The sequence below is a fragment of the Neodiprion pinetum genome, chromosome 2 (genome assembly GCF_021155775.2).
Source record: "Neodiprion pinetum isolate iyNeoPine1 chromosome 2, iyNeoPine1.2, whole genome shotgun sequence".
NCBI lineage: Eukaryota > Metazoa > Arthropoda > Insecta > Hymenoptera > Diprionidae > Neodiprion > Neodiprion pinetum.
The window spans coordinates 33,931,490-33,959,087 of record NC_060233.1 but is presented as its reverse complement, the minus strand read 5'-3'; the positions used below and the strand labels follow the sequence as shown (position 1 = coordinate 33,959,087).

General features: G+C 37.4%; 1 protein-coding gene across 7 annotated transcripts; it reads right to left on the bottom strand.

Moving 5' to 3' along the window:
* Positions 1 to 521: 521 nt before the first annotated feature.
* LOC124211746 (uncharacterized) lies at positions 522 to 27,280 on the bottom strand. 7 transcript variants are annotated; one of them, XM_046611113.2, is made up of 11 exons: positions 27,124 to 27,276; positions 26,589 to 26,958; positions 9,184 to 9,302; positions 8,328 to 8,547; positions 6,464 to 7,943; positions 6,052 to 6,165; positions 4,825 to 5,567; positions 4,150 to 4,665; positions 3,302 to 3,414; positions 2,766 to 2,973; positions 522 to 2,655 (listed from the first exon to the last, which is right to left on the bottom strand). In XM_046611113.2, the coding sequence occupies exons 3-11, from the start codon at positions 9,281 to 9,283 to the stop codon at positions 1,944 to 1,946; spliced, it is 4,206 nt and encodes a 1,401-aa protein (XP_046467069.1). In that variant the 5' UTR covers positions 9,284 to 9,302; positions 26,589 to 26,958; positions 27,124 to 27,276; the 3' UTR covers positions 522 to 1,943. The 7 variants fall into 7 exon arrangements, with proteins under 7 accessions (XP_046467069.1, XP_046467070.1, XP_046467072.1 ...); XM_046611114.2 differs by having other exon boundaries at positions 26,589 to 26,897; XM_046611116.2 differs by having other exon boundaries at positions 6,464 to 7,919; positions 26,589 to 27,276.
* Positions 27,281 to 27,598: the final 318 nt, after the last annotated feature.

Genomic DNA, 27,598 nt, shown 5'->3' with positions numbered 1-27,598 from the left:
GTATATTTAAAATACGTACAAACCGATTGACGCATACACGACAAATTCTCCAATTATAACGCGTGTTGATGAATTGAAATTGTTTTGATTGAATCTCGAGCGAAACCCGTAATACCAAAATGGCGTATTTTCGCGTACCTGCGTCAAAAATCAAATATCCTGTCACTCAAATTCGACTGGATTTTTCATCATTATTCGTATATTTAATAAATAAGAATATAAATACGGCAAAGAAAGCTATAATTTTATTCTTCTAATGTTCTAATTAGTTTACTCGTGTTAATATATTCTCGATACATTACTCACGTCACAGCCTAAAATACCTATTTGATTCTCGTATAAAGTAACGCAAATACTTGTACGTATATTACACTATATACAAATAAAATTGGAATATTTTCATTTCAATTGTATAGTGTATATTTTACACCATAATAAAATATTCTCGTCACTTACATTAATATTATTATTACACAGGGTTCTTATAGCGAGTTTTTTGGTTTCCGTCTTTCATTCCACACTTATTCATTTTCTCGTTAGTCTTTGTTACATAGTTTATTCGGATGGTTTTTTTTTTCTACAGTACGAACGCATTTCCGGGAATATAATATCTCCTGCAGCGATAGCAGACATGTTTTTTAAACATAGATATACACGTGGGTAAATCAACATCACACGATTGAGGTAGTATATAAGTATAGTCGCAAAGTTGCGTGTTTATCCAATTTTCCACATTTTTGCCGACTTGATGTTTATTGGCGTATTATATGGACAATGATTCGTATGTAACGTGTGAGCAATAAATAATAAGCTCTCTGAAATGAATAAAAGTAACGGGGTTGGGGGATACAAGTCAGCGAAGAATGTGGACAATTGTTAGATGAAAAGTACTAGCAATATAAAAAGTTCGTGGAAGTCAATTCGTTAATCAAACCTCGTGCGTATCACGAATTGAAATTCTACTTCAATTCTCAAAATTTATTCGTTACAATTGCTTATTTTATATTGTTATATGCTTTACGGAATGTTATACGATGACTGTTATGAGAAGGAACAACGTTTTCTCTCATTCAGGCACAATTAGCCCGATGAAATTGAATCTCTACAATATAATTATATCCGTCATAATATGAGTATGTTTAAAGTATTGCCAAAGTTCATTACTTGATACGAAAGTTGTGAATTCGAAGTGAGGATTCTTCTTCAAAAATACGGGACGCAATTTTTTCCTTTCCAAAGTATGAGGCAATCGTTTTATACAATAAGGAAAGGATTGAAAAAGTTCGTTTCGAAATCTGTCTTTTTTTTTCCCCAGACCGTAAAGAAGAAGTTCTACCAAGGGTTTGAGATACTAATTTTACAGGGGTCAATATTTGTCTCAAACAAGTAAATAAATACTGTGAAAATTGTTGTATACCTGTACACTCGTCAAAACCTCTTAAGTCGGAAGAGTTATTTCTCGGAAGTTGAATAACCCTCTGAAATAATTTGATTTTGTACAAAGATTATTTCGAGGGATACAGAAATTTAACATCGTAGCTTTGTTCTCGGTGATCTTCATATTGATGGAAAATCTTGTTTCCTGTAATCGGATACCGACAAAGAGTGAAAAAAGAAAAGTATTTCTCGGATGCAGATTGTTTTCACGTTTCATAGGTAACTCGCATTCTAATTTATCATTCTTGTTATGCAACACCTCAATTTCTTCCCGGTCAAACACCGTACCTTAATTAATTGTCAAATATAATACACCTTAGCGGCGTAATTAGCGGCGTGACGGATACGCGCACCTTATACTGCGTATATACACATGTTTGCACATTTCGTAAGCCTTGCGTATATCGCACACAACTGTGGATATTTTAGGCTAAGAAAAGGCGTTTCACTGGTTTAATCGAAGGTTCGTAATCCCGCACACAATGTGACGTAACACGGTTGTGACGTCAGAGGAAAGGTGCGCGTTGAATTAGGGGGTCATGCCCCTCGGCAACGTCGCCGTTGGCTCGAGCTCCAGGAGTCTTTGTCATCGTCGAGAAAACGTTTCCCCGATCAAAGCTTTCGTCGCAGGCGTTAATTTCCGCGTCCATTCCCGGTCGCATGTTGACGTACCTAGCCGAAATTTTATTACCAGTGTCCGTGGATTTTCCGCCGCCGCCGCCGCCGCTCACGAAACGCTGGAGTTCGAGGTATTTGGATGCCTGATCGGAATCGGAGTTATCGACGACCGGAAGTCCGCCGCTATTCGTCGACAGCAAAGGGCTCGAACTTTCCCCCGCCGTTTGCGCCGTGTTTCCAAATGCGGACGATCTCGCGCTTATGAAACTGTCGCGATTCAATTCTCGCCCTCTTCCGGTCGTCCTGTCGTCATCTTCGATTCCCCGGATCAGCGGCGTTCCGGAACTCACGATCGAAGTAGCCACCATTCTCGGCGAAGCCGCGCTCTGCGAGGATCTTCTCATCGATACGGAAAATTTACGGAACTTTTCCGGCAGCTGAATGTCGACCTGACCCGTATGCTCTAGCTGCACACTCGCCAAGGGGACGTCGAGGCACGGCGATAACAGCCGCGGATTCGTCGCGAGGAAATCGACGATTTCCGGCGCGTTTGGTCGCAACTTGTGATCGATTTTCCAGCAGGAACGTATAAGGTTTTCCCTTTTAACGCCGACCGAGAAAAAGAAGAAACAAATATTATATATGCTGGATCAAACGGGGTGTCTCGAGTCGTTCGTTGTACCGTATATCGTATTTTTTAAATCTCTTACAGGGGGGCCTTTATTCCCGATGGAATGGTTATCGTGTTTCCCGTCTTTACGTGCTCCAGGACCTCGTTGTTGCTCAATCCTTGGAAGGGAAAACTTCCGAAGGTTATTATTTCGTAGAGTAGAACACCGTAGGACCAGACGTCGGATGCCGGTGTGAATATTCCCAGTCCCAGAGATTCGGGGGCCATCCATCTCACCGGTAGCATTCCTTAAATTTGAATTTCATGAATTTCGGGCCAACTTCACTCTCTTACAGCATAGGTATTTTTATTACTGATTTCACAACGTTGAAATTACTAACTTTATCGCAACGAGTCGTGCTGAGGAAAAACCGTTTCTTCGCGATTTTGGAATTGTTTGAAATCCAGTAAACCGTAACAAAACGAAAGACACTCATATTTAGAAATACTTGTTCCTTCAAAGTCGTTGTAAAAATAAGAAGATAGTGATATTTTTTCCATATTTTACGTTACGATAACTTGCGTTACTAACTTCAATCTCGTCTGTTTCACTGTCAGTTATCAGTTGTTGCTTACCTTTTCTGTTGAATTTGTAGTAGTCGTTCTCGTACATTGGTCTAGTCATACCAAAGTCACCTAATTTTACCACACGCTGAGCATTCACCAGACAGTTGCGCGATGCTATGTCTCTGGAATAAACCAACGAGCGTGTCTCATTACCTATACATGTTATTCATACATGTGTATAATAATGTGGAGAAATCCTAGCATTGCCTATATATATAATTACTTGTGTACCTCTATACACACACATTCATATATAAATATATGTATATACATACCCACACAGACACACGCACGTACATATAAATCAGGTTCCCATTAACGACAACGGGTTTCGCTATATTTATATATATATACACTGAGCGAAGCTCGCGTTGTTGTTAATGGGAACCTGATCTAAAATAACTCAGTAAACAGTTCGTCGTCGATACCGGTGCGTAAACAATTTTACTACACACTTTCAGCCTGTTTATTATCCGGACTACTATAAACATTAGTATTATTACTACCCATTGCTATTGAATAATATTATTGGGGTAACGTTTTCCAATTTTTCGGTTTGAAAAATTTCTATTGTGTCGTTAGTTTTTGGACAAATAGATGTATTTTTTTCTAATCGTTTGGGCTTGAAAATTGTGTTAATTTGTTATCATCTGCTTGTAGAAATGAAATCTAGCAATCTTTGATAATTTTTTCTAACGTTGGAAACTTGCTGAATCTCGATTGGAGGTGTACTTACGATATGTACGGATATATTTTCACATATAAAAAAGAAGTAATTCGATTTTCTGATAGGTATAACGGGTGATGTACGTAACTGATAACGAGTATAATTGAATTCAATCGAATGAAATTGGTACCTGTGAACGTATTTGAGCTGAGCCAAATAGCTGAGAGCTCTTGCCACATCGAGAGCCATAGCTGTTAATTTTTTGCTAGATATTTCGTCGGATTCTTCGTAATTGCGATCGTTGACGAGGTGCCGCCTGGCCAAGAGATAGGTTTTCAAATCGCCGTATAGCATGAATTCCATAACCGTGTAAACCGGTTCGCATTTAATGCAGACGCCGAGAAGTTTGATGATGTTCTTGTGCTCGAAACGCTTCATCACTTCGACCTCGCTCAGAAAGTCCAATTTCTCTTCGGTCGAACTTCCAACTTTCAACGTCTTCACCGCCACGGCGAGCCATCCCTTTTCCGCAAAGAAAGCTTCGCCTCCGTAAACAGTGCCGAAAGCTCCCTCGCCGAGCTTCCGATTTATCACGACACATTCACGCGGTATTTCCCACTTGTCCAGACCAGCTGTGTCCGTTTGCAGCAAGTCGATACCAAGCGATTTCATGTACCTCTCGTGCAGACGAACTTTTTCGTCGTATCTGTAAAAAATGTGCAATCAATAATTTATTTTCATTAAAGTATTGAAAAGTATGAACGGCACGGTAATTGACCGCAACGTTTGGTCGTGAATCAAAGTGTCGTCAAGGTCCTTTCGACGAAATATTGTACTAGTAACATAACGGAACCAAGATACTAACTTTCTCTTGATCATAACGAAACCGACGATCAGCAAAACCCCGAGACAACCGAAACCGATGATGTTTACGATGACGATGGCGACTTCGCAGGTCACGTCGAGAAGTTCAGCTATACCGGAAAACACGCATTTGTCAGGCTTCAAAGATCCGTCGTTCGGTTTTTCCCCGGTAAGCCACACTATCGCGGACATGTTGAGGTCCAAACGACCGCCAACGACTTCGTTCTGAGTGTCCGATACGTTGGGATGAAACAGGCCGATTTTCTTCGTCTCGTTATTGACGTGCTGAACGATTTCAACGACGGATATCCGCGAGGCTCCCCCCAGGAACTTTATCCGTCCCGACACTCCGTAGAAGTCCGTTCGGCTTATTATGTCCCTGAGTCTGTTCGCCGTTTGTTCGTGGTGAAGAGCGAAGACGTAGCTCTCGTTCTCTGCCAGCAGCTGGTCCATCGCGTAGGCGTAGGTCCAGGTCGCGTCGTAGGCGTAACCGGCGTAATCCGACGGCAGGAGATTCTGCTCCTGGCACTTCGCCTCGTAACTCTGTCGCCATTCTTTCACCGTTATGTTTTCCTGCATCGTCTCGTCGTCCGGAGCCCAGAAGGAGTGCGTTATTCCCAGGTAGCCGTTCACCGCTTCTGCCATTTCTGCGTTCGAACACGGCACCGTTTCACCCTCCGCGTTGTAACGCTCCGTCTCGTACCAACCCGGCAGTAGCCACAACGGAAGGAACCAGACGTAACCCTGCGGAAATCGCGATTGATCTTCGTGTTAGTGGAGATCTTACAGAGTCAATGCCGGTGAAATTCTAAATTCCAAAGAATATTTATACGATGAAACGCTGATGTGAGAAAGTTATGGCTCCAGAGTTTCAATATTATATATTCCTGATTTATAACCCGCGTATTCACGTGTAATACCTAAACGAAAGTCTGCCAAGAGTTGCGGAATAATTTTAGCATCAAATTAGCTAGTTGCGAATGCTCGACGACGTTTCATCTAAAAACGGTATTCCGTAGAATCGATGGGCACTGTCTTAGGTATAGTTTTATATCACGAAAGAGAACGGAATAACAACTACTTCGACATCGTGAATCCTGTTCAAATGCTTAAATATCGTACGTATGACGGTTCGTCGTTTGGCTGAGGAGACGGATGAGAAAAAGAATGGTGAAAATAAACCCAGAGTAAAAACTAATTCTCATCATTATTGTAACGACATACTAACTTGATAGGCGGTCATTTCCAACTTGTAAGCCTCGCACATCACTTGCCTCGCGACTTCGTCGTAAACGTCGGCTATAATAATTCTCGCTCGTTTCTTCTTCAGGTTATCTAAATACTGTAACAAACAACAACAATTTATCTTCGGAATCGGAGAATGAGAGGAACAATCGAACCAATGTTGTTATACCCGTCGCTCTTCTTCGCTCGCTTCTCCACTGCGGATCGTATTGTGTATACCTAAGTGAATTTTGCTATCACAACTGTGCAAGTTAAACGCTACCACGATGCGGCACTCTTTCCGAACCATAATAGAATATTAAACGAACAATGAACGGTGAAAAATGATATTTTTCCGTAACAATCGAAGAAGAAGAAGAGGAAGAAGAATCATAATCATAGGAGTAAAAACTCACCCTCCGCATAACGTCGATGTCCCTATCCCTCGGGTATTTAGCATTGTCGACAAACGTGATTCCGTTCTCCTGTAGAAAATCCTGCATGTGAGATATGTACTCGGTGTACTTCTGACCGTCCTCAGTCAGAGCGGCTACCCTTCGCCATCCCATCTTCTTCAACAGCTGAAGGTAGACGTGTTTGTACTGCTTGTTCTCGCCAATGGTGCGGAAGAAGTACGGATAGCTCTCCCTGTCGTCGAAGCTCGAACCCTCCGCGCTGTAGCTGACTATCATGGTGCTGTACTGCTTCGAGATCCCGATCAGTGGTTCGAGCGTTTCCGAGCACGCCGGACCCAGAATCCCGATCAGCGTCTTGTACTGGTAAACGATGTAGTCGATGAACGACTTCATGACCATGTCCGACTTGCACTGTCCGTCGCGAGCCAGGAGCTCGAGGCTGTAGTCCTTGAGGACAGTGTTGTTGGAGTTGACGGAATCCCTCGCCATGTCCGCCGCTACCAGGATCGATTTAGCCTTGTAGGACGAGCCGGTCATCGGAAAGATACCCCCTATGGTGAGGACGCTCTTGTCCCTGTCTTCGGACCTCCAGTTCTTCAACGTCCACTCCAAATTTTTGTCAAGCCAATCGCAGGCGACCTTCTCCTCGGACGTGTCGTTGTTGTAACCGCCGATCAGCTCCTGGTACATGCTACCGGTGAAGTACACCTTCGTTATCGTCTGGTAAGCGAGTTTCGCTATCTTTTCAAGCTTGGCCCAGACCAGCTTCGTCAGCCTCTTCGAACCGTAGGGACACCTCTCGCCGTTCAAGTCGCATCGCGGAAAATCAACCGAAACGAAGTCCCGATCGCTCGGCACAAGGTCGCTTGGATTCCAGTGGAGTATGACCAGCGATCTGTTGGATCTAGAGGCCGCGTATCGATCCGTTATCCATTCGGTAAGGTTCTTCAAACGCGGACCAACCCAGGCGACCATGACGTACAGTTTCAGACGGTCTACGTCGTCCTTGACGAAACCCGTCGCGTCCGGATCGCTCGTCAGCAGCAGGGCGCAACTCTCCCTCACATCTCGCACCTCGTTATTGCTGAGTGACGTGTTCGCTATATCGGCACTGCTCGTTTTCCGGCATCGTTCCGGCACGTAAAATCCATCCCGACAGTTGTCCTTCTCGGTGCAGTAGCGCTGGTTATCGGATCCCGGTTTCAGTGTCGCCCTTTTTATCTCCTCGAGGATCTCGTCATCCGGTTGAAAATCTGACGCTCTCTCGTTATTCGCGAACATCTCCCAGCTGCTTGACATCCGGTCCGATCTCCACAATTTTCGCGGCACGAACCATCCGAAGTAGCCCGGTGGTGCGACGAAACCGCAATCCTTAACGTCGTAGTACTCCATGTAAAATGCCATGTCCAATTGCACTGGAAGCCACACTTCCATGTTCACCATTGTTTCTGGTATTCTGGAATCACGCCGTGAGGACATGCTACACTGACAATGAGAGATCGGGTCTCGAAATAGGTTCTTTGACGATGCACACGTCAGCGTAGAAACCGACCAAAGCACCCCCTTAACGTTTGTCCTGATCTACCGTGATTCTACGGGATAAGTGTACGTCCGGCTGAATGTAAAGGTTTTATTTAAAGTAAAAATTTGTATTTCTGACTCACGAGAGATTATCATCACGGTGTAATGATTTTACAGCTACATATGTTCAGGAAACGAAATTTTATTCTTCAATTCGCGTATCGATTACTACGACCTTTAGATCTTTATTCTCTTTATATCACGTCGATACTTTTTTTCTTCAAGGATTCAATCTCGGTTCAACTTTTCGTTTGTTAATTTTCTACTTTTGACGTGGACTCACATGCTTTGAGGATGTTGGCCGTCCGATAGTCTCGAAATAACCTCCTCTGCGTTAAAATTATCATCTATTTCCACTAACGAAACGGCCGAGTAACCAAGTACCTCGGTTAGGAATATTTTCATTACTCTGGATACCAAACGCTGCGTTACTCGTCTCGATAATTCGAATCTGATGTCCAAAGTTTTTCCTTCCAATTGGACGATCCGCTTCGCCGTTACCTCTGAAATTTTTAGCACGACACTGTACGTTATTTATACGCATGATTGTTATACCTGCGCGCAGGAGGCAATTTTTATCCGCAGTAGTAATTGAATTTGAAAAATTGGAATGCGAAGAAAACAAATCTTGCAATTGTCCAATTATTTGTGTATGATATATTTGTAAAAACTTTTAAAGTAGGCATTACACTCGTTATAATATCACGTATTGCGTACATTCCGTCGTGGAATTTATTTACAAAAAAATTTCGTCGACTCGTTACGTACCATGTAACCTATACGTAGTAGATATGATCATGGTAAAGTTAGTAACGTTATCGTAACGATTCATGCTGAGGAAAAACCGGTATTTCGCAAATTTGGAACTATTAAAAATTCAGTAAATCGTAACGAAACAAAGCGTAATTATATTTTGCAATCCCAGTTACTTCAAAATCGTTGTAAAAATAAAAAAATAGTTATTTTTCCCCAAACTTTCCTTACGATAACGTTACCGTAACTTCAGCCTCGTCGATATGAGAAGCGCATCCGTCAAAATATAACATTTTCTTCATCTTCTCGATAAATTATTGTTGTTGGCGGATAACAATTGTTACGCAGTGATTCGTTATTAGCAATATATTTACGGAGGTACTTACTTTCAAATATAGGCCTCGTTAAGCACTGATCACCATTGCCCAATTGCAGCGTCGTGCAGACGGCCAGAAGGCATAAAACACGCCCTGGACTTTGAAACATTTTGCCAATTCTTCGTTACCTGTAGAAATTGAAAAGATCAACGATAAACAACTTTGACTCGACGAATAGAACAGAGAAAAAAAAAATACAACAAGAACAGAGCAAGACTGTGTAAATAGATTGTACGTAACAGAAAATCATAGATTATTTAAGAAACTTGGGAAGTCGGGCGATTTCTATCTTGCAGACTATATATTTGAAAACAGGAGCGATGTTAGCTGTTATATCGGTGTAATCATGGAATGCTGCGCGGAAAAAGAAATGAACAAAAAAATGTCATCAAAATTATAAGTTGAATAATTAGTATATACAAATATATATATATATATATGTAACCATACGCATCTACCAACTAGCTTCGTCTTTTTCCCTGTTTTCACATTTCTATTACACCATCCCATTCTTGTAACTCGATTTCTCTCATAATAAACAGTTTGTCAGTACCATATCACTATCAACCACAATCTCTGGCGTCATCCGTTTCCTAACCTCCCGATAGCACCACATATATATGTATATATACATATTTCTCACACCGTTACGATTATTTCGTTTTTATTTCGTTTACGTTACTAACCATTGAACCCCGATTTGGCAATAGAGTCGTACATACAGATCATACGTATAAAACACAGAGACGATGTAAGTGCGATTAATAGATGAAGTTTACGCTGGATATGATTGTCGGTATATAATTTCTATGTATCTATGCTCATTCTACATACCTATTGAGCAATTTCTAAACGATCTACTTAAACGCACGTAATATAGTGAAATTTGCCATCTAGATATATTATGTATAATAATATAATCAAGACTTTTGACAAACAGATAAACAGCTGGATCTTATATTTTTTATAAGATTTTACAAGATGCTTTCTACAGCCGATTATAAAAATAATTATACAGCTGTGCGTAGATGCGACGTTTAATAATAACAACAACAACAACAACAACAATAATGATAATAATGATAATAACTATACTATAATGTATATGTATTATTGTACGCATAAGAGTTACAACATATAGTATGGCATTTAAAATGTTCCAAAAATTTACGTACATTTTTTTTTTATTTTTTAACATACCATTGTTTTTTTTGCTGCCTATGATATTTCAATTCCAACGAGCTCTCGCGCTTTGCCACACTCGTGCAATTTATTTTATCATACGTAAGCATCGGACACCCATCGAAACTTCATCCCGTTACTTGCGCGCGGTTCTTGTAAAACACAAGAATATTTGTATAGTAGCTGAATAATGTTCAAGTCGACAGCTCGGGCAATTTTGGGTTTGTTTGTTTTGCTTTTATTCTGTTTTCATCTTATAAAATGCCAGCTGTTTATCCGTTTGTCAAAAGCCTTGAGTTCCCGCCCCACCACGGGCTGGCTATATTTGTATATAATATATACTACTATTTTATTATATGTCGTGTGTGTGTATATATATATATATATATATATATATATATATATATACATACAACGACCTTAATCCCGGCCAATGTTGACATTTTTCGCACGTGTAATGACGAGTTCTAAAAATTGGACGAAAAGTGTCGACGTATACAGCGACACCTCTTGTACGAAAAGTAACACGTTTCAAATTTCTTACGATTCCAATGTAAATATACAGTTGTTGTAATGAAAAATAACTGTACACGCACATGCGAGGTGACAGGTTCGATCAATATAGGCAAAAATTATACAGCGATGACAAATGTAGAAAATCGGCTACAATGTAATGAATTTATGGGGACAGGAGAAAAAGAAGAAGTAGAGTAAAAAAATTAAAATGTTGAAGTTTGTTGCGTCATCGTAACGTTCTTAGCTTCGCGATGATCGAAGGAACTGCTTGTATAAAGATTTCCAAATACGTACGAGTATTGCATATATCTTGTCTCATTACTGTTTACTGAATTTCAAACAACGCCAAAGTCGTGAAGTAACGATTTTTCCTCATCATATGTAATTCGTTACGATAACGTCACTAATTTCAACATGACAAACAATTGCTACAGTGTGTTAACTTTGTCAACGAATTCCCGCAGCTCGTTATGCTCTAGCCATAGCCATTTCTATAATATTGTGGGCGATAATGCATATCGGACATGTGTGTGTGTGTGTGCGAGAGTGTGATCATATAACAGAGCCGAACCGGTGACATTATTTTGTACGGGCGGAAAGATCGCGGGGCAAGCATTCTTCGCGGGCGATATCGTATGGATGAAAATAAAACGGTGACAATAAAGTTTAATAATATAACTTGAGGGAGAAGAGGAAAGCGAGAGTAGAAAAGAGAAAAGAGAAGAGAGAGAGAGAGAGAGAGAGAGAGAGACTTTCGTATGAAGTCCAAAAGAGAGTGTCCGCGGTTCAGAAATAGAAAGAAAAACTGCGGCTGAGAGTTTAATACCGCGCTTCGATTTATAAAATTTCATGCGGATACGTGGATGTGTTTTTCTTTTTTTTTTCTATTTTTTCCTCCGTCTATATTCCATGAAATTATTATCTTATAACAACCATCCTCGAGATCATGTCGCGGGATGAAACGAAATTTGATTTAAAAATAAATATTATACGAATGATAATTTAAAATTACCGTCGTTTCACATCGCCGTATTAACCGTGTTATTAACAACGCAACCCGTACTTCGGCTTTACCGTATATTTAAGCACGTGTACAAAGTTTCTAATTAATATTTATTAAATAATGTATAATATATATAATCGATATGATTCACTCGGGCATATATCATGTGATTAAACACACGAAGTAGGAAAATAATAATATATCATTTATTTTATTTATTTTGTCACACACATATATTACACATTATACATTATACATTAATTATAATTATTTTTTAACCTTCCGCGCCGGCGCCACGTGTCTGATATTCGGTAAGTAGATATCCTCGCAGTGTGGATCATATCCCACATGCCCCCCCCCCCCCCCCCCCCCCCCCGCTTGTCATCGCAGGCCATCATTATCGCGAGTGGGTATCACAAATACACAAACAGATGATACGTGGTATATGTTCGAGAGCTTAAACAACGCTCATGGAAATTGCCTACTGATTCTGAGATTAATATGAACGGCCGGGTCAAAAGTTAGGGAAAAAACCGTTTGGAAATTGTCAAGCAACGTTTATTTTCGCCAACGATACCGGAGACGAATTATTATTAGTATTACACATTAGGGTAATATTTTTTGATTATCTCTATTCGCGTTCTTGTATCATTGGCGCAAACAACATAGCGAATAACACGTTTGATCCAGACAGTCTAACCGATAAGTCTCTGATACACCCTCCCTCCTCCAGTTGAAACTTGATACTCGGATATTTTTGGGTGCAAACTCGTGACGGACAAATACATGTTCGCGACGCAATAATTCGAACGCTCAATCGCGAAACGTGAAACGCGGTCGAGAAAAACATATGCATGTAATATCGTACATACGTAGCTATTCGCACACACCTATATATCTACATCGTATATTGTGCACGGAACAGTCACTCGGCATGTTTATTTCGTGTAATTAAACTGGCAAAAGAGAAAAATAATTTAATCGCTTGGTTAAAGTTAAAAATAAATGTATTTATTAATTTTTAGTTCTGGTTTCCTTCGTTTGATCATTGATAAATGATTTAACGCATCAATAAACTCGAATCGTGAAAACTGGGTCGGTGGTTTGAACAATTTTGAGGAAACTAATGTTAATATTGACTTGAAAAGTGGCAAAAGCATAAATTTTTTAACTTGAAATATTCCCGTATTATACGCAATAAGTGACAGATATTTTCACTGTTCGATAGTTTACTCATTATTGTCTTTGCACGCGTGAACGAAATTCGAAAAGTTTGAGGAAAATTGATAGGATCGATGGAGCATTATTGAAAAATTGAATAAGATAAATCACTCTCGAAGAGAATAAAACGAATAATATTATCAAACGTATCTGTAAATTATGTTTAGAAAAAATGTAAATAATGTATGAAAAACGGGATGCACGCATGCGTGAGTATAAAATAATTGCAGTGATCGTTGTTGGTGTTGCTGGTGTATGGAACATGCATCGGGCTGGAAATTCGGCAGCTGCCTAAATTGTTTAAACAATATACTCGTCGGCATGCGACGATATCTCTCATAATTATTACAGTGTATAGAACTACAGGTATGGCTGCATGCGAAACTCGAGTACATGTGTAGTATTAAAATATTGTTTTACGTGCTCCTGCATTTATGCATATAAATGACCTGCCCGTGTATCTGATATGTTTAGCGATCGTTGCAGTCAAACATAAATAAACTAAAGCGTTGGACGTTTGATCGGCGTTTTCATTTATCTACGTACGTTCACATGCGTGTATATAGAAATAATATATATAATAATAATATATATATATATATATATATATATATATTATGTACTAGTGTACGTAACCGAGTCTATATATAGTCAAAGTGTTCGAGCGTGTCAGTTTTTTGCTGTCATTGTGTAAACTATAATTATTATGTCGTGGAAGACAACATCGATATTACCAGGTAAATAAATTCGAGAAAATGGAATGAAATATAAATTTCTATTTTTCAAATTTATATTTAATTCCATTTTTCTCACTTTATAATTACTTGTTTTGATTGTAACTTCCAAACCAAATTCGTTTTTCTATTAAACGAAGAATTTATGAGATAAATTTCAGGCCAATTGATTGGGTTTTTGTGTTTTTGGTAGTAAGAAAAATAAACGCGTGGTTCAAAAAATTCACAACTCAGTGACAGATGATTTTTTTTTTTACAATTTACACCATACTTAAAAATAAATAAAATCACCGGTGGTGGGGGTCAGACGTAGATCGGTTTGGGGTGGAGTGCCTTATATACATATATACTCGTACAATATTATACCTACTTCATTTCGACAAAGATGCGGGTAAATTTGGTAAAATGTTTCACAACTTTCCGTCGAGACTTCATCGATCGAATGCCTGTTGTTTTTTTCTTTCTCAACTTCTCTCATGTCCGCGCGTGAAATCAGAATAGTTCCCAAAATGTTGTCGCCAATTACACATAATTTCACAATAATTATTGTAAATTTCTCGTAGCTATACGTCTTAGACGATTGTACGTACATAGTACGTACAGATCTGATAAGTATTGGCAAATTTTGTGCAAAATATGTGTAAAAATATTTTCAATCTTTTTTTCATTCTTTCGCGGTACGTAGTTTAAAATCTGTTTATAAATGATTCCATGGTCAACTTTTACGCGGTAACATTTGCAAAATAGTAATAATAAACACGGTTCTAACCATTTGAAATGTCAAAACGCATTTCATTGGCTCAAATGAGCGACACATTTTTTCTTACTTTTTTTTTCTGACTGCAGGATAAATGTTATATATATATGTGTGTGTGCGTGTGTTTGTGTGGGTGTATATAATATATAGTTATAACGTATACCTATTATAAGCTAGGCAAAGGCTAGAAGAAGAAACACGATTTTACGCGACGCGGATTCTCCTTGAGGCGGCAGAGTTTTGAAATCTTGTATTATAGTCATGCATATATAATATATATAGATATATGTAATATTTATAGCGCGTGTATAAAATATGTGTTTATGATACAGTTACAACAAATTTATAGTAATAATAAATAACACGATAGACGGTTTCCTAGGAATTAATTAACGGCTCGTGAATCTGAAAATCGCGATGACTTCGTATTATTTATATTGAAACGACAAACTTTATTACACACGCTTTGATTCCGATGCGATTGTATCTAATTTATTTATACGTATAAATTATATACTGATTTTTTTTTTCAAACGGTTTCTACAGAGCGACAAAATTTTAACCACAGATTAGATTGTTTACCAAACAAACCGCTTCTGTCGTGAAGGTATTTCGGAAACCGATAATAAAGCTCAACTCATCGCCAACCGTGAGGTTAAAAATTAAGTACCATGTTTTTTTCTCACTCTCTCTTTTTTATACAGCAGGAGAGAAAACAACAAAATTGTTCGAATTTCTTTCTAATACATGTATATATATATATGTGGTAATAAAAAATCCCGCCTAACGGGTAACAAAAAAACCGCGAAAATCGTGCATGCGTTGAAAAATGTTTTTTTTTTTTACGTGGTTTATGAGCATCAATATATTGTCGGAATTGAACAACAAAAAAAAAAAAAAATGAAAAAAGACAAATTTTACGAATTTTTTTATTTTTCACCTGAAACGACTGCATCTGTTAATTCTACCTGTATTGAACGAATCATTGGTTATCCATCGATATGTATGATCGAAAAAATGTATGTATTCCGTAGCAAATGATCTTTGTCTAAAATATCGTCTTTTTAAATCTTAAGAAAAAAAAAGGCTATTTTTGCCTTACTTCAATTCAACTCACAAAGTAAACCAACCTCTAGTTTAATATAAAAAAAAGTCGTGCCCAACGTTCCCCTGCATTTGCATTTTCTAGCCGCGACACAAGTGTCAGCTGACGTGTATACGTATAGGTATAATATGGATAATAATAATTAGCGAATACGCACGTGGTCTTCAAGTGGTTTTGCGATCGGCAGTGGATATACGTTACATGTACTTGCATTATCATCTCTGACATAACGTATTAGGTATTTGTAGTAAAACGATAACAAACAATAACGGAAGGCATGCCAGACAAACGTGACGGAATTGCGTTGCGTATTTGTATACCGCATAAAATATACGTACCGAACACACACACACACGCACAGTGTATATTATATTGTATGTATTGTACGAGTGTTTCTTGGTCAAGGATACCCGGCATCTTATCTTTGAAACGTTGCAGGTATTTGTTATCATACGAGTCGGATGTTGAACCGCGCGTTTTATGTACTTCCGTAAATAATCTAGTTGTCGTTTAATGTGAACATGTGTGGTGCACTATTCACATGTGGAAGGTATACTGTACGACCAAAGATGTAAAAATTACGTAACAAAAAAAAAAAAATAATGTTAATCACTTTAAAACTACACGTTATAAAAATCTTTCCTTTGTTACTGTTAACGAAAATATGAGGACGGTTCTTCGCTGGTAACGTGATAAATATTAGATTGAACGAAATTCTTGCAGGAGATTTTTTTTTGTAGAGCATTAAATTTCGTACAAAATAGCCGGTGGAATTTTTTATATACATTTTTATTACATAGTGCACGCTTTAATGCGTACATACATATACGTATAATACCTGCTCTTCGGTAATAAAAAGGGGAATGTCGTTAATCGAATTGAACCATTTTCTGCATATGAGGAGAAACATGTTGTATTATTATAGTATTGTTTTTGCAAAGGTCGTGAAAATGTGAAAAATTCCCATCGCTGTACATCGCAATTATTAATTAAACTATGTTTCGTTATAAAGCAGTTGTAGTGGCGTTAGAAAAAGTATATATATATATATATATACATTATATATATTTAATAAATAAATAAATAAATAAATAAGTAAACAAGATCCTATCATGTCGACTCACTCAGCGTCCATTATATACACGTATGAATGTATGAATCAATGTACCGTCCCATTATACAGAGGAAGAAATAATTATATTCGCACAACGGTATGAATAGCACGTAGCGTATAAACTAAAAGATCTTACGCGGTAACATTTTTATTATAAGTCAACATAAATGTCTGTCTTATTAACGATTTCCGCATGTAACATTCACGTTGTACGGCAATCGTATGAGATTGGCTCCAGTTGTTATATTATTGCAGTATTGCAAGAGGAGGATGGTTTCTATAATAATATAATCATGATTTTATTAGTAAATTTTACGCTCTCAAAGGCCGAAATTCACGGAAAAACATGAAGGTGACAAAAAAAAATTTATTTTTGGCGAGATGTGTGGTATTTTTTTGACAAACTTTGGATGTTGATAAAAAAATCAAAAAAAAAAATCGCATTCTTCATGTAAACATTGCTTTTTTTTTATTCATGGATGAAAATTACGACAACACAAGTAACTGGAGCCAATTTCGAAAAACTGCGCTTACTCCTAGGGTCGTTGCCATCAAATCTTACTAACAATGAGACCACTGAAATATCAAGGGCAACAAACCACCGTTGACCAGTGTGACTATCATGTACTTCGGTAGGTGTAATTTGCGTTCACAATGCGTGGGCAGGTTAGCAAGCCAATAAACATGAAACAGGATGTGGTTAATTGGACGCGATAGGCGCAGCGGCTGTATTTGTTTAGAAAAATATTAATCATCGCCATTGTATAATAACGAAATTATAGATAACATGCGTTGCAACGTAAATGGTGGTTGAAATGGCCTCCGATAAATAATGTTCGCTATCTTCGATAACGCGATATCTGTATGTATATATGGGGTATTCCATGCCAACTCTCCCTGAGAATATGCACATTAATTATCTGCAATTTCTAAAATCGAACATATTTTGACCGACACAATTAAAAAATCTTAAATATTTTTCAAAAATTCCGTTTTACATATCAAAATTTTTAAGATTCGTGCCGGAGTGGACTGGATCTTCCTTCTAATTCCGATTAGTCTATAAATTAAATAGAGGAAGAAAAAAAAACAGGAAATCAAAATAATTGCGAAATGGTCAAAATAAGGGACATCCTGACACATACAATATGTATATTGAAAGAGAGGGAGATACAGAGAGACAGGAAATATTAAATTGTTCATCGATCAAGGTCTATGACTCGTTGTCAAATTTGTTCGATAACATACATATATATATATATGTATATATGTAATATATACACACATACGTATCTCGATTTGATGCGCACAATATTATAAAGCAACGATGCGTACGAGTATGATATGAGGAAAGAAATAGTAAATTCAACCTCATAAGGTTATTATGTATGCACGTTTTAGATATATTACGTATGTACATTAGACCTTTCCTTAATAAGAGTAAAATCGAATTTTAATGGTCACAACCCCCAAATTGGTTCGAAATATTTCAAAAAAAATATCAGATTTTTTCAAAAATTTTCCCTCGGTATTTACCCACCCCTAGAACGCCTTACTTTTTCCCATAAGAAAAGCATCGGTTCTTCGAGGTTTTTAATCAAAAATTCGTACCGGGCCTAAAAAACATCGTAAAAATTCACGATCTCTTCTCTAATATATCACACTTTTAATCCAAGTCACGATCTCTGTGTTTCTTCCACACGTATGTATGCAGCAGGCTGCAGTTGCGAGAGTATCAATATTATTCGAAGATATTCTTTTGTTTCTTGTGTACAATATTGTTTTTCAATTATTTCTGCTATATTTCTTTCATACGGTGAAAAGAATGTATAAGTTTGCTTTTGAATATTGCCTCGGTATTTCGCATTCGTTCTCGAAGCTCAAAATATACCCGCGAATAAGTGGCGATTAATACATACACACCAGATGTATGCACTTATATACGGATACACCGCAATGCGAATACAAATTTGCGTATGCCTATAGAACTCGTATAACGTTAAGGCCGTGCGGTACTCCTACCCTTACCGACCGAGCAAACTCACCCGTTTTCTTCATACATTAAATACAATAACGAACGGAAAGACTTCGAAATTCGACGGTGCATCGCTCTTTTGTAGCGGAATGCAGGAAAGTTATTGGCATCCTAAAAATCGTTAAAACAATGTGTCGTTTTTGAGATATTTTTAGATACAATTCCTGCAAGAATAAGCCGTAAAATGAACATCGTGAGACTGTTTTCATGCAATATTGATGTCGCTATAGACAAGAACTGAGAAATACAATAATTTCATAAATGAAAGATGGTCTCACGTGAAATTTGAACCCGTTCCGTTCGTTTAGGAAGAAAAAGGGTGAGTTTGCTCGGTCGGTAAGGCTAGGAGTACTACGTGGCCTTAATGCGATGGTCTTTATCTTTCTTTTTCTCCTCCACTTTTTTTCTACGTCAACTGTTCGCTTCCCGCCTTGTTTGATCTTGGAGTTAGATAGCGGGCAGGTACACATTAGGTATAATTTATGTAGATATGGCAAAGGAAGCTGGAAATCAGAGATAGGTAAACAAACTGCAGTCTGACGACGAGTTTAAGCTCGCGGTTAACGCGTTGCACCGGAATTTCTCTCGACGCGAGGCGGGGTTGTTAACCCATCTAACCCCCCATCCACGTCATCTTCTCTCTCCTCGACACTCCTCCACCGCATCCGTGACAACTCTGCACCTCCGTCTCTACTATAATTGTGCGGAGCGTATAAATAGCAAGCGTTTCGTACGTATATAATATACGTATATATATAAAATAAATAACCTCGAAGTAAATAATATTTTTAGCAGAACCATGAAAGTCTGTGAGAAAAAAAACAAGTTGTGAATAATATCTTTCATTCAGTAAAACATTCGTTTTTATGATTTATAACGTTACAGGTACCTGAATGATCATAATGTGTATTATACATTGTACACGTTAACGTTACATTGGATAAAAAATGTGAAGAATTACTTCTGAAAACTATCATGGTTCTACTAAAAAATTTATTTATTCCGAGGTTTTTTTTTTAACGCTTTTATTTGACACTCGGAAACGACTGATTAGGTCAAACGATGAACATGCCGGTTAAATATGTTAATTTTGGTAAAAATGAAACGCTGCGATACTGTGTCGAATTTTAATTTTTTTTTCTCCTAACGTAGATTTCCTTCGGTAATATTCTAGAAGATTCATCGATCACTTATCTGCCGATAGCGATATTTGAATAATCATTGGATCCACAAGTTGTGAGTTTACTGAATAAATTGCTACCAGTTTGTGTATAATAATCGATATTGGATGATTTTAGGCACTGCAAAAGAACATCGTGAGTTTTTTTCAATTCCATAGCAGAAAGTATAATACCAGCTATAACGTACATATTTTTAGGTTATTCGTTACATGTGATTTATCGTTTTTAACATCACAATTTTCACGTGAAATTCCTCAGCGTTACAATGACATGTTTTCTCGCAATCAGTGTATCAATCCAGGATATTTCTTTCTTTCTTTTTTTCTACTCCCCGTTCGGTTATTTGCCTTTTAATTAGCATATCCGTTGAGTTCCGATCTGTATTTAACTTTACACACATTCGGTATAGCTAGAAAATGCTGCGGGATACGTTTGTCAGTATGCATGTATGCCTATTTGGATATGTATATACATATGGCGTGAATTCATTTGTATAAATGCGCAATTCGTATACATGCAAAACGTCTGTTCCTTTTGTGCTTCTTATTACCCATTTTGTTTTCTAATCTTCCTTTATCTTCGTCGAGACGCAAGAAAACGATCCGTTTCGTTTGTTTTATATTATTTTATTTTTCAATTTTAGCTTACTCTCAAACATTACGTACTTTTATAACCATGTACAGGCTTGTAATATTATTTCGAATTCTATCGCGTATTTATTTGCTTACCCATAAAACTTGTTTGTCGATCCATTATTTTCCACACACGATATGTTTGTTTAGTTTCGGTGAACAAAAAACAAAAAACATAAGTAAACAAAAATTCTTAGCTGTACTATTGATTGATTACGTAATATATTAGCCAGTTTAAAAAGTAGGCAAAATTAAAGTTAACTGCATTATGCCGTGTACGTTTTAAATTTTATTCACGTTTCGTATGATAGAGATTATTTACCGTGAGACTATTCTGTGTAAAAAGAACCACCCGACATTTGAAATCCTAATTTTTGTTTCGTTTTTTTTTTTTTTTCTCTCAGAGTTGAAAACCGCATTTTATGAGTTAACCTTTAATTTTATTGGAACATTCGAATGTTTAATTGGACGGGCAAACTTATCGATAGAAAAAATCGGCGAAGGCTGGAAATTATTGCACGAGCGTGGTCCCGAATAAATTAATTCCAATCATTAGAAACAAATGTGATGAATAAACATGATGCAAAAAAAAATTCCAAAACTTGTGGTCTATTTGTATATTAGTATATTATATATATATATATATGACATGTTATAAACTTTTTATATGTCTTTCTGTATAACATTTCGCATGTCGCATTTGTTTCTAATGATTGGTATTAATTTATATATATTTATTATATATATATGAAGATGCGCACCGTTACCATACCCTAAATACATACGCTCGAATGATTAGCGAGGGTTCATTTTTCTCAAGGTGGTCTTCTTTACGCGGCCTTGTCTTGTATGTTAAGGTGAAGATTTGAAGAAAGAGGCAAGACATTAACAACTAAATAATAACGTTCCATTAATAATTTTTCCGACGACAAACGATGTTGAGAAAGAACTTTCAGAGAAAGATATCTTAATCTTAATCTTAATATATATAAATCTCGTGTCACAATGTTTGTCCTCAATGGACTCCTAAACCACTTAACCGATTATAATAAAATACGCACACCATGTGCAGTTCGATCCAACTTGAGAGATAGGATAGTTTAAATCTCAAATTATAGTCGCAATTTCAATTTATTGCTAATTATTTGTCTGTTATTATTTGACAGTCACAATTATCTGTTAACTCCAAATGATTCTAACAGATGTCGATACCTTTCGACTGGGTTGAGTAAGTAATCAATAGATGGCGCTGCTATGGTAAATCTACGAACGTGTCATATAAGCTACATTTTAACAGCATAATTACCACGTGTTGTTGACGCTATAAAATTAATTAAATTTATAGTAAATAATTTCATTGTACTAAAGGGTTATAGTAGTAGAAAGTCAAATAAGGAGATCACCATATTTTTTTACAAATACCATCTGTGTGAAAAAGCATAGTGGACTCCGTGACTGATGTTTTCTTATTGTTCCTCTTAGATTGTTTACTATAATGTAATATAACAAAAACTTTAGCCACAGCAACGCGTGGCCGGGTCAGCTAGTATATATATATATATATATATATATATACGTTTTCTGTTTTATTTTTAACCTTATTTCATCAATGTTTGCATGTATTTCTTTTTTCTCGGCTGGAAGTACAACCGAGACAAGTCACAACGTTTACTACATGATTTTATTGTGACATTTGTTACTGCAGCACAAGTGAAGCAATTTTTTGCATTGGGATTATGACCGAATTTATTATTATTATCATAATTGTTATTCTAGTTAAAAAGTATTTATGTGTATGGATAAACTATACTATACGTATAACCAGAAACGTCGAAAACACGAACGAGGCCATTTGCATAAATTGCTGCTGCAGTCGGTCGTCCCGCAAGTTATTATAAGAGTTGTAAAAAGAAATAATAAAAACAACAACTTCTTATTTGTTCACGGTTATAATATCTGGATACGTATACACCCACACACACATATTTATATACATGCAAACACACGCATATCAAAGTGCACGTGAGCATACGCGGTGCAAAACATTTTTTGAAATGTCCGCAAAAATATATAGAAGCCAATACGTGTAACTAAATAGGCTGCAGCGCGGGATCAGTTATGGATATGTGTAATATTGGTGACACATTATTTTAAACCATATATTATATAATATATTACTATAGAAAAGTCGTGTACGATCAAAAAGGGTAGGAAAGCTGATTTTACTTTTTCTTATATTTCGTGTAATTGAGAGAAGAAAGATTTTGCTCGAATCAGCGGTATCGATACGTTTTAGTTATACAAGTTTTTTCACCTTGTTATTGTTCTTTTTTTCTTGTCCCTCGCGTGTTTTTTCATAATTAATTTTCACTAATTTCGAAAGAATCTTGTTACTCTTATACTTTTCTATTTTAAATACCCTGTAATGCGAAAGGTTTCTCTGTCGCGATATTTTCGATAATATTGTTTCACTCTCGGTATCACAATAAGGTATACTTGAGGTGTTACCTTGTATGACTAATTTACCGTCATTCATCGGTATATTGTTATTCGGTTGGTTTGTTCGTTTGTTGTTGTCGCAGGCGCGTTCTCTTCTCCGATCGTTCGAAGACGCGGTCCTCTAGGTTACACTTGCACAGGCACACAGGTATGTTTTCTTCGTATTAGGTAGGTTAATATTTTATACGTCCACTGCTTGCGATTGAGGCGCCTCTATTCTGTACTCTACCGGTATATGGAACTCGGAATGATACGGTCGTATCTCCGCGCATTTCGTCGCACGCGTAACGTGATATGATAGCGAGAAACAAGGAGCGAAGACGGAAGTGAGAGGGAGAGAGAGAAAGAGAGACATAGCGCGCCTACGGAAAATAAGCGGTTCGAAATTAAATGAAACCAATTAATGAAAGGAAATGAAATGAAATGAAATGACAGGCAAAAAAAAAAATTGTTTAAACAAGACTAGTTCGCACCGTGTAACCGGAAATTCTTATCTCTGCTGTAAGTATAGTTTCTAAAACCGCAAGCAAAAATTGGTCAATACACATTCACTCACGTGTACATTCATTTTATAGACTACACGCATGCATATGTACATTGTACACATATCGAACATATACTTCAAGTATAACTAGTAGTACTAGCTTTTATACAATACATATGCATATACACGTGTATACTTGATATATATATATATATATATATATACACACATATTATACGTAATATGTTTAAACTACATACTATCCAAATTGAAGATATAAATATTACACGTGCATGTACAATAGTTGCATTTCTAAGCACCAGGTATGTACAACGATTATCGGTTCATTAGCGTTTGCCTCTTTGTTTTTAATATTATACTTGCAAATACGTCATTCCTGTCGCGTTCCTTTTATTCCATTTTTTTCTCTCATTTTACTTTCTATTTTTGCAAGAAAATTCTTCTTCTACTTTGTCTTTGTCTTTTTTTTTTTTTGTGTAAAGTTCTCGTTAAAATAATATTACAGGTGCACGATTGCGCATATTTTATTTTACCTGTGACACCTTGTAATGTTGAGATCACGCTAATGCCATTTTCTTTGCTATAAAATCCACGACAGCTGTTTCTTTCTCCTTTGTTATTTCACATCTCTTGCAAGATCATATCCATTGCAATTTTCTCTCACAGTTTCTAATTTCAAAATTAACGAATCATTATACGCCGGGTACTGTTTTAATACTGAGAGAACAAGAAAAAGAAAAGAAATCAAATTCATAAGTATGTGTGTAAAATATACCTGCATATATGTACACATATCGTCCGTTACTGAAAAATCATGTTTCGACTCTATATTAGACGAAAAGTTATCGGGAAAACGGGACAGAGAACGAGATTAATTAAAATACGAAAATCCTTGGGGGGTTTGAGATGTTGTTGTTGTTGCTGTTGCTGTTTTCGCCGGTAACGTATTATTTACTCATCGTTACACTTTTGGATTTAATATACATATAACATCTCGGTACAACGCACGTGCATATATATATATATATACATATATGTGTATATATATACGCGTACATACGTGTAATACGTATGCGAATCCGCCGACGAAGTTTCGCTTTGAAAATAGATATAAAAGAGAGAGAGCCGCGGAATAATCCCGCGGGCCACGCGGCGCGCTGCTTTGCTGCTTTTAATTATCCGCAGCGACTAACTAAACTCTCTGACCCGAATAAACGCCTCCGTGTAGTACGGCAATAAGTACCCTGAATATGTTTGTGTTGTGCAAACTTGATATTATTACGCGAAAGCAGAAGGAGAAGAACAAGAAGAATAATAGTAATAAAGAAGAAGAAGAAGAACGTAGACTGCAGGGATGGAAAGTACAATCGTATGGTCTAGATGATTATTACAATTTGCGATCGAGGCGCATTAGATGTATCTGTACAGGCATTCGAGTAATCGTTAACTCTTCTCAAACGACTCCGCGGCTATAAATAACGCACTCGATATATGTACGCACTACACATACCGTACATTTTACACCGTGACAGAACAGTTTTGCGTACTATATGCTAAATAAAGAAGTGCGATGTGATTATGCAGCTACGGGATGTTTGTCCGAAAACTCGTGTTTCACATAACGCAATACGCGTGTACATTACACATCCACGTATGTTTCTATACTCGTTTACAATTATTTTACAACCAGGTATTCTAACAACAATATAAGTATACGTGTATGCGGATGTATTTAACGCGTCGACGACATTAGCAGCGCTCCGTATATGACCGCATTATCTTACCAAATAGGCATGGCACACACGGTACGTGTAAGGAACGATGTGTGCGCGTACCGCGAATATTGTGTAGGTAACGACATGCACCTTGCGACGCTCCCAAGTCCTTGACAATAACAACTCGGCGTATGAAAGTTACATTTCATGTGTCTCTGTGTGCGTGATGCATGCCTGTGCCGTGTGTGTCTCTAAACCGTTTGCATATCGAACCGGTGATGTTATTTTGCAGTATTCGAGTCATGAGGAATTCCCGATATTCTTCCTCGTTGTCTTTCGCATCGCTGTGCCGGCGAATCATTTTCATCTTTCATGTATAATTCTATTCCCTCGAGATGGGTCAATGATACGAAAAATTCATAGGTCGCTGCGGATATTATTTCATTCGCAGTTATACATTTTTATCGAAATTCCTGATTGTTATATTACTTTTACTTCTTCTTCTCTGTTTGATTCATTCTTGGCGGACACGTCTGGAAATTTTTTGCAAGTAAACAACGAATTCGGTACATTATCACAGATTAGAAAGAAAAAAAGAAAAATCACGAGGAACCGTATTCATGTAAACATCTCGTATAATTTTATACGCATAGTTATTATGGTATATCTTGTTGCTGTATTTCGAGTGAAATATGATCTTTCTTCCGCTTCGACTTTACGATATGACTCTTTTAGTTAGCCGTACATGTAATATCGACGCGTCGCGAGATTCCGATTTTCATAAAATAGCAATTCACGTCTCCCCCTGCAATTCCCAGTATTCTGTCTCACGGGATTATCATACTTTGTTTAAAAAAAATTTCTACACCTGTATAATAAGATGATTCAGGCGAAAGGTGTTCCGATCGGTAAAGAAGGTAAAAATCGCGCGCGTCTCGCGCTTTCCGTTTATTAAATACCGATGATATCACATACCATGTATACGTATACATGTGTACGTATATATATATACCTGTGTACAACACATATGTGTGTATATGTATAATAATGCGTGTAAAATATTTAGTAAATGCGTAGTATATATTACATATAATCCATCAGACACGCATGCGTGAAATAGCTATTTTTCATTAACGTCACGCGAAGCGAAATAATATGTAAACATGGTCGTATATAAAAAAAAAAACACAATCGCATTTTACAGGAAGAACTCACCTCATTGCTTAAATACGATAATTATTCCGAAATTCGATCACGTACAACGACAACTGTCACACTGCGCTTTAAATCCGTATTACAAGCATAACATTACCTCACGCGTTAATTTATTCACGATTAAACTCCACTCTCAATTACAATTACTTATTTATTAATTTCAGATTGGACAATCTTTAAGAAACTTCATTTTCCACTTTCACACGCTGCGCGGGGTGTGCACGTTCATCGTTCGCTGTTTCGCGAGTTGCTGTTTCTTCTTTTCTATTTTTATTTATTCTCCCTTGCTCCGTTCCGCTTGCTCGTCTCCTTTAAAATTTTCATCCACCTCCAACGTAAATCAACGCTGCAGCAACATTGCGACGAATAGCTTGTCGCGTTGAATGAATAAGTGCAAAAAAAAGAAGAAAGAAAAAAAAATATTAAACAACTTGGATAAGAAAGAGAGAAAAAAAAAAAAAAAATTCAAAAAACAAAATCGGAGATAAAAAAGAGAAGAAACGAGAAAAAACCCGCGAAACTTAGGGCGCAATACTTTTAAAAACTTTTCGCACGCGGTTGTTACACCTTCTACTCATATCGATATCGCACTTGTAGTACGTACGATTGTTGCCGCGCTACTGACCGAAGGATTTTAACGCACGGGAGGCACGCGCACGCATACACGCCACTTACACGGCTGTACAGAAACTCTTTAACTGCGTCGTCTAAACTTGTGCTGTGCTGTCGTAGTTGCGCGTTGGCGAACGGTCTCTCGGTTCTCCGTCTTTATTCTCTCTCTCTCTCTCTCTCTCTCTCTCTCTCTCTCTCTCTCTCTCTCTCTCTCTCTCTCTCTCTTGCTCTCTCTCTCTCTCCTTCTCTCTTCGTCGTTGCTGCTCTCTGCGATGGGAGCTGGATTCAATTTTTCAGTTTTAACGCAAGCGCCAGCATGTGCAACGCGTTCAACCGCACACAATTCCAGACGCTCCGTGCGTCACGGTGCGCACGCAATTGATGATTTTACCATGTGG